Source organism: Populus euphratica, unplaced genomic scaffold (genome assembly GCF_000495115.2).
Source record: "Populus euphratica unplaced genomic scaffold, PopEup_1.0 scaffold45.1, whole genome shotgun sequence".
NCBI classification, from domain to species: Eukaryota; Viridiplantae; Streptophyta; class Magnoliopsida; order Malpighiales; family Salicaceae; genus Populus; species Populus euphratica.
Window position 1 is genome coordinate 363,833 of NW_011499886.1, and position 7,287 is coordinate 371,119.

At 32.5% G+C, this 7,287-nt stretch overlaps 1 protein-coding gene across 1 annotated transcript; it reads right to left on the bottom strand.

Annotated features, from left to right (window-relative positions):
• Nucleotides 1-223: 223 nt before the first annotated feature.
• Nucleotides 224-4,880, bottom strand: LOC105130288 (ubiquitin carboxyl-terminal hydrolase 4-like). Its single transcript, XM_011032717.1, has 6 exons — nucleotides 4,479-4,880; nucleotides 3,796-3,912; nucleotides 2,565-2,663; nucleotides 2,269-2,457; nucleotides 1,888-2,069; nucleotides 224-1,234 (listed from the first exon to the last, which is right to left on the bottom strand). Exons 1-6 carry the CDS (start codon nucleotides 4,593-4,595, stop codon nucleotides 826-828), a joined length of 1,113 nt encoding a protein of 370 aa, XP_011031019.1. The 5' UTR covers nucleotides 4,596-4,880; the 3' UTR covers nucleotides 224-825.
• Between the last annotated feature and the right edge of the window lie 2,407 nt (nucleotides 4,881-7,287).

Here is a 7,287-nt window from a genome sequence, read left to right on the forward strand (position 1 = left end):
AGCAGAGATTCATTATTTACTGCTGCTTTTTTACATCTAACACGCAGAACTCCCTGGCATCTTCCGTTGCTCCAAGCTTCTTCAAAGTTATAGCACGGCTAGCATCCCCAAGGCTACAGCATTATAAAAGAAAAGCTTTACTGCTGCTCTTTTTACCACGGGAGCGGGCTGGGGTCGGATTGCGTCATGCGTCCGGTACAAAGACGATTCGTAGAAATTCTTGAATAGTAGAAATTGTATCTCTACCTTCCACGAGAAACATCAAGATTCACCGGCCCTGCCACAGTGAATCTAGCAACTGTTACATCCAAATCAAAGCATGAAAAGGCAGGATCCGTGGAAAGAGAGCCTGGATTAACAGTACATTAGAAGCTTGTTAAGAATACTATAGCATGCATGCATGCTACATGTGATGAATGCATGATCAATGACCAGTATCAAACCTAACAAGATCTACGAAGATGTAGAACAAGTTCAGTAGCATGAGGATAGCTCCGACCAAATTCCCAATTGGATTGGATTTCTGCTGTTGAAATATTCTCAACCATGAACAATAGAAACCATCTCTGTGAAATTTTCAAACCATATACACCGCTCTTTCATCCTCTTATTCTGGAAAAACACAAGGATGGTGTGCTTCCACCTGTACATGGAAATAACCCAAGTATACATTTGTTGTTCTCGTCATCGTCTTATCAAGTGTGGATATTTGAGAGCTCTTCCCATTGGTTGATGGACAAAAGGGAAAGAAAAACAAAAATAACAGATTAAACAAAAGGCGAGTCCAGTCTCAATCATTTAAACACCTACTTGTAAAACCACCTCTCAACTCTTGTTGTTACTAGCACCAATGCTCTCGTAAAATAAGATATACCCATGATCCGTATTACTCGAATATTCCTGCGCTGACCCAAAAAATGTCTGCACAGCAGACTCGTCAATCATCTCGACATTTTCATCATCAAAAAATAACCAGTGGTTGTGGCTTTTCACAAGGCTCACATAGTGCCCATGATTAGGTCCACTTCCCACATGGACTACAACGGCAAATAGCGAGTACTCGATATCTGCGTCTTCCACGGTATTGCTCAACTTCAGCTCAAGTGGGAAGACAACTCTGTAAGACAGCTTTTTGTACCGACCAAGCTGCTCAATATATTTAAACCTCTTCAGATGGATGACCAAGATGTGAGGAGGCTTCTTTATCTTCATCCTCTTTTGGGCTTCTTGCAAACTGCATACAAAGGAAACAATACAGAAGATTTACTGCATAATTACTAGACTAGAAATGTCCAATCACTTGAATGCTCTGAAACATCAGAGGAAGACGGACCAATCATCCAAGTTAACAGTCAAAAGTTCAATCAGGCCATGAAAAGTTGAAAAAGAATCACAAAAACATTGTTCAGCCAGTAAAACGAGTGCTGAGTGATATTTAAGATCGCCCTGTTCATTCAAATTGTAGTTCAGCAACCTTTCAGGAAATCAAACCAAACTACTACTCAATCCAACTGTTTAATTTTTCCACATCTGGTTTTACAAGGGGGGAACAAAGCCTTTTACCTATAAAACAACAAAGATATATCATTTATCACAATCCTTTACATGAAATAAAATATAATTTGTATGTTAGTTCAAGAGATTTCTGAATGCTTTAGTGTCACTGTTATCTCTTAGCTAGGCTCTGAGCAGGGAATAATTGTCCAGAGTAAGTGAAATCGTATCCTGTATAATTCCAGAAGAAACATTGACTGAACTTCACCGTACAGACTACTGGGAAACAAATACTGGAACAGAAAGTGATTTCAAATATTCAACAAATATGAAGGGGTTATCCAGAATTGATACAAGTCAATGCCAGGAAATAATTGAGCAAAAAGCACCTACCTGCAGCACTTGTCACAGAAAAACTTATCCTCTGCATTCAAAGTCTCTGTGGAACTAAAATTCTTCAAGCAGCTTGTAATGGAACTGTTTTGTTCAATATCAAGGCTCAAGTCAAAAAACGTTTCATCTCTTGCTGTCACAGTCTCACATTGCAAGCACCTTGTCTCGTTGGTAAGTATTCCCTGATTTATATACACATAAGAGACGATGAGAACTCTACCCTAAAAGAAGAGAAGAAAAGGGAAAATTCCATCTCCATACAACAATGCATGTGTGAGGAACTAAAATACAAATTCACATTAAGATCATTCAACTACATTAACGATTCACCACATAGAAAATGTCAAATTTAGAATGAATGTATTGGCTGCTTAAAGTCACCTGAAAATTTTTGTGCACCCAAGTAACCAAAGGCTCTTTTGAAACACCATTTCCCTGAGCATGCTTTGGTCCATTTGCAATTTTTTCAGGTGGGGAAGAAGTTTCAGGATCACTTTTTACAGCTTGGGCCTCTTTCTCCAGAATGTCAACCAGTTCATTTAGCAAAAAATTCAAAAACTCATGAGCATCCTACATGAAAAACAGAGATAGTGTTCAACTCCTCTTGTTGTTTTATTATATCATTTCACATTTTGTGTCTGACCAATCCCCAGACTCACAATTAAATGAACAAATACCTGGTGCATATAGCTTCGGAAAAGCTCATTTTGTTTTTTCAATCTCTGTACGAAACGCTTTGGAGCAATGACACCTGTTTTCTTCTTCTGTGAACTTATCTATGCAAAAGAAATAACAGTTAGCTCCAGCACCATGGCTAAACTACTAAATAAGTAACAAATATATGTTCTGTACAGGGAACTCTTTCTTTCCCCTCATTTCTCTGTACTTTTGTGAAAATGCACAGAGCACACAAGCACGCAGAAAGTACACAAGTACCAAGAAATATCCTGCTCATGAAGAATTGGAGACCTAGTTACACTTGTTGAAAAAGATCATTAATCAATAACAGAGAGAGCAGCTTTGGATTTAAAAATATCCACAAATATTCCCAAGTGCACCACTTAAGAGCACAAGAATCTGAAAAGTGTAGTGCAAGGATGCTATCAAAGCTATTGACAAAATCAAATAAAAAATATCAACAAACAGTTAGGTCTTGGCTTGTTCAACGACTGTTGAAGGAAAAGAATTGAGAATAATGGCTAAGGAATGTAGTTCTAACAAGAGGGGAAACTAGATTTAGAACCCAATGACTGGTTTAATTACGTTCCTTATGTAGACCCAAAAAACCTGTGAAATTGTCTGATTTGTTCTTAGCAGGAAATAAAACTTCAGAAAAGCATATCGAACAAACAATATTCTGCCTTCAACTACAGGTATTGCATGAATAAAGGAAACAATTAGCAGAAGATGTAGATATCACGCATCCCAATATGGCATATTGATAAGAGTTTTTTTCCCCTCATCAGCAGACTAAGTAAAAAGCATTTAGAGAAAGATTTGCAGCTAAAATGGGTTAAAAGGAACAATAATGACACCTCAGTTCTCTTCTTTTAATAAGTATCACTCTATACTTCTACATGCATTTATTTCCTCTCTTTTTGACAAGAAAACTCAAATGAAGGAGATGGTCAAGCGGAGAACAAGCACCAAAATGATACAGAAAGAACATAAGCTGACATGCAGAAAAGGAGAAAACAAAGAATAAAAATAAATAGCAGTGAAGATATGGAGATTAGAAATCCTACTAGTCCAAGTAACCATGATGTAAGACCATCTAGTAAAGGAATAAACTTATGGGGTGAGGTGCTGCAAACACTTGAAAGGACGAAAACAATTTTCACATAGCATCTCACAAGAACTGTTACCAAAAAAGTAACGCAAAAACACCAATCATGGAGTTATTACTACCTGGGTAAATAGATCTGCCAAGCAAGTCAAGAGATTCTCTTCCGCATCCCCAATACTTTTACCATTACCATAATATTCTAACAAGTGTTCTCGAAATGGTACACAGAAGTAAAGCGCCTGCATAACAAAGAAACAAACACCGATAAGACACAAACGGAGAGCTATGTAGCACAACAGTACATTCCCCTCCGCTATCATTATAAACCAAATACAATGCCTTAAAATCATATTCACAAACACTTTTCAAGAAGACCTGCATGGATTACAATAAAATGTTGCCATGATTCTCCAAAGAATCAAGCTAACAACGTACTAATTATCAGCAACAAGTTAAAGTTTTCAACTTGATAAACACAACCACTTGCAGCAGAAAGCATGCAAAATATCATTTCTACGAACAAAAATTATGCATTTAAATTCTCAATCCCAAACATAAAAAAAAAAAAAAACCAATTTAATATTATTGAATAAATTTAAGGCTAAAACATAAATGCTTCGCGTCTAACCTGACTGAAACACTAAATTAGAAATCAAAATATAAATTCTAAGACGGGAAAAAAAAGTCAAATAATCGACACAATACAAGAGTAGCTAGGTAAAATAAACTAAGGTAGAAAATGATTAAATCGAGAGAAAATAAAAATCGACGGATGATGATTGAAATTGAAGAGAGAATAAGAGACCTGTAAAACGCTATTACAGTAACAAGTGTTGCCGAAATTCTCAAGGCCGAAGTATCGTTCGCCCTCAGGAAACTGGTCGCCTAAAGCTTTCTCGAGTTTAGAACCTGCTGCACCCATTACTGCATCGATTGATTCAACTCAGATCCCGATTTAACTCACCGATTCAACAATCCTCGTTAACGAACAATTCTCCCTGCCCTTGTTTGGATTTAAATAGTTAGTTTGTTAGGGTTTGTTTGGGAAATGAGAATTTTGTTTATGATTTCGTTGGTAGTGAAAGGAAAGGAACGAGGGTTTGTGTTTGTCTGGTATGGTTTTCTGAGAGAGAGGAGACTGGTAATATTTATTAGTATTTGTTCTCTTTTTCTTTTTCTTTTATCTTAAATGAGACAGGGAAGAAAAGGAAAATACAATGAGATGAGCCTTTGATTTACGGCTGGTTTTAGTTGAAATTGGTTTTTAAAGTTTTTTTTAAAAAAAAATTATATGAAAATAATATTTTTTATTTTTTTATTTTCAACATAATATATGAAAATAATATTTTTTATTTTTTATTTTCAACAAAGTTTATTAAAATAATCCAAAAATATAAAATCAAATACAATAAATTATTTTTTTGGCTAAACTATTGTACAAACAAAGCTCCAAACAAGTCCCACGTAATTCCATATATCAATCCGTTTAGTTTTCCAAAACTAAATACCAATTCTTAATTTTTCAGAATTTTGGAAATACTGTAGCCAACAGCAGCTGCTTGTAAATTCTCCAGGTTTTTCTTGTGCTTCTTTCCTAACTTATGCTGATCAAATACATCACATATTGTTTTTCGAGGACTGTTTCGATAATACTTGAATAAATTCTTCAGTTCAAAAATTATATGATTTAAATAAAAAAACATTTCAGTTTAATATTATTTTTATGGTGAGTAATTAAAGTTGTTGGTGGAGTTCATCGGTTTTTGGTGCTCGAAATTCTCTATGGACTGTAGAAAAAGTATTCGGGGTGGTAAATTCTATACTGTTTTTATAAAATTTAACATTTTAATTCACCTAATTTTTTAGCATTGTTTTTCTATTTTTAAAGCTTTGTTTTGTTTTTTTCCTAAATCTCTTTCGGAGCTTAAATGAAGCTCTTATGAAGAGATAATTGAATAATATTTTATTGATTCATTTTTATGAATACTTCCCAATAAAGTAGTGATGCTGGAATTTTAAAAGGCTTATTAAACAAAATTTTCTTACATCAAATGCAGAATAATAAAATTTAAAAAATAAAAAAATTAATCATTGATAATAATAAAACTTGATTAACTCTAAAGTATTTTAGCAGATAAATATCTTTATTTGATTTTGTTTTAATTTATATAAATATGTATTGTATGATTAGCAAGCATCCTATAATTTTACTTTCATATCATTTTTTTTGATTTTGTTTTAATTTATATAAATATATTCATCTTGTTGTGACTGCAAGATACCATATTATATATATATATATATATATATTTGTGAGCTGTGACTGCAAGATACCATGTTTTAAACTAGCACGTTTTTCATTTGTCTAATTTTATTTGTGAATTTTGGACAACTTGTGTGCTCGAAAGAAATATTGCGGGCTGATTGTGCTTCCCCTAGAGATGACATCTAAACATGTGGAAAGCAATATTATGCGTGGTGAAGTCAGCAAGTACTGGAAAGCAATGTTATGGGCTCGTCGTGCTTCCCTCGAGAGTCTTGAAGACAATGAATGCCAAGTCTTCCTTTCGTGTTATCAAAAACATTTCCCCGCGAAGGTGGCTCTCTGACCGAATAAGCAAAAAGGTCACATATTTTTATGAAAACAAGAATATACCACAAAGCCAACCAAATGGGAAGTACTGGGTGTGCCCAGTCTTTCATTCCAACTGTCTTATATTCATTTGTCGTGATTAAACTATAACAAAATAAAAATTAAATAAAAAAAAGTATAATCTCATAAAAATTAAATATAAAATTTAATTATTAATTAAATAAATATTAAAATATAATTTTTTAATAAAAATAATATAATTTTAACCATACGCTAAATTCGTAACTTGATTATAATGCTAGTATAATTCTATATAGAAAAAATTAGAGGATTCATTTTAGAAAAATTAAATGGTGACGACTAAAATTAAAAAAATATATATAAAAAAACTTGAATTAACTTTCATCGATTTTCCTAGTCTATGACTCGAGATATGTGATTGAGATAAATTTATATAAAAAAAAACAACAAAAATCACAAAAAAAAGCTCTATAATAAATTATAAAATTAAAGAAAAAAATAAAGTTAAATTAAGCTAATTTTTTAAACTCTTAACATGAATCATGAAACCAGGTCACCTCATAACAGACAAAATCATAAAAAAAATTAAAACAAAATTCTTAATCATCCAAAATTATAAAATAAAATAAATAATAATTAAAAAAAATAATGATTAGGTATGCTATAAAATTTAAATCAGATAAACAGCAATGGACATAATTAAAACATAAAATAAATCAATAAAAAATAATAACAACCAAAATAATAAAGATCAAGATTGATATAAAAGATAAATAAAATAAAATAATAAGAAATAAAGTTAAAAAAATAAAGATAAGATATAATAAATAAAAAAATAAAAAATATATAAATTATCTTACATAAAAAAACAAGAAAATAAGAATCAAATATAAAAAAAAAAACAAGTTAAAAGATTATTTTGCAAAATTAAAGGTTTGGGTGAGGAAACTGTAGAGAGAGAGAGGAAAAAAAAAAAAGACAATTATTGCCAAAAAAAAGT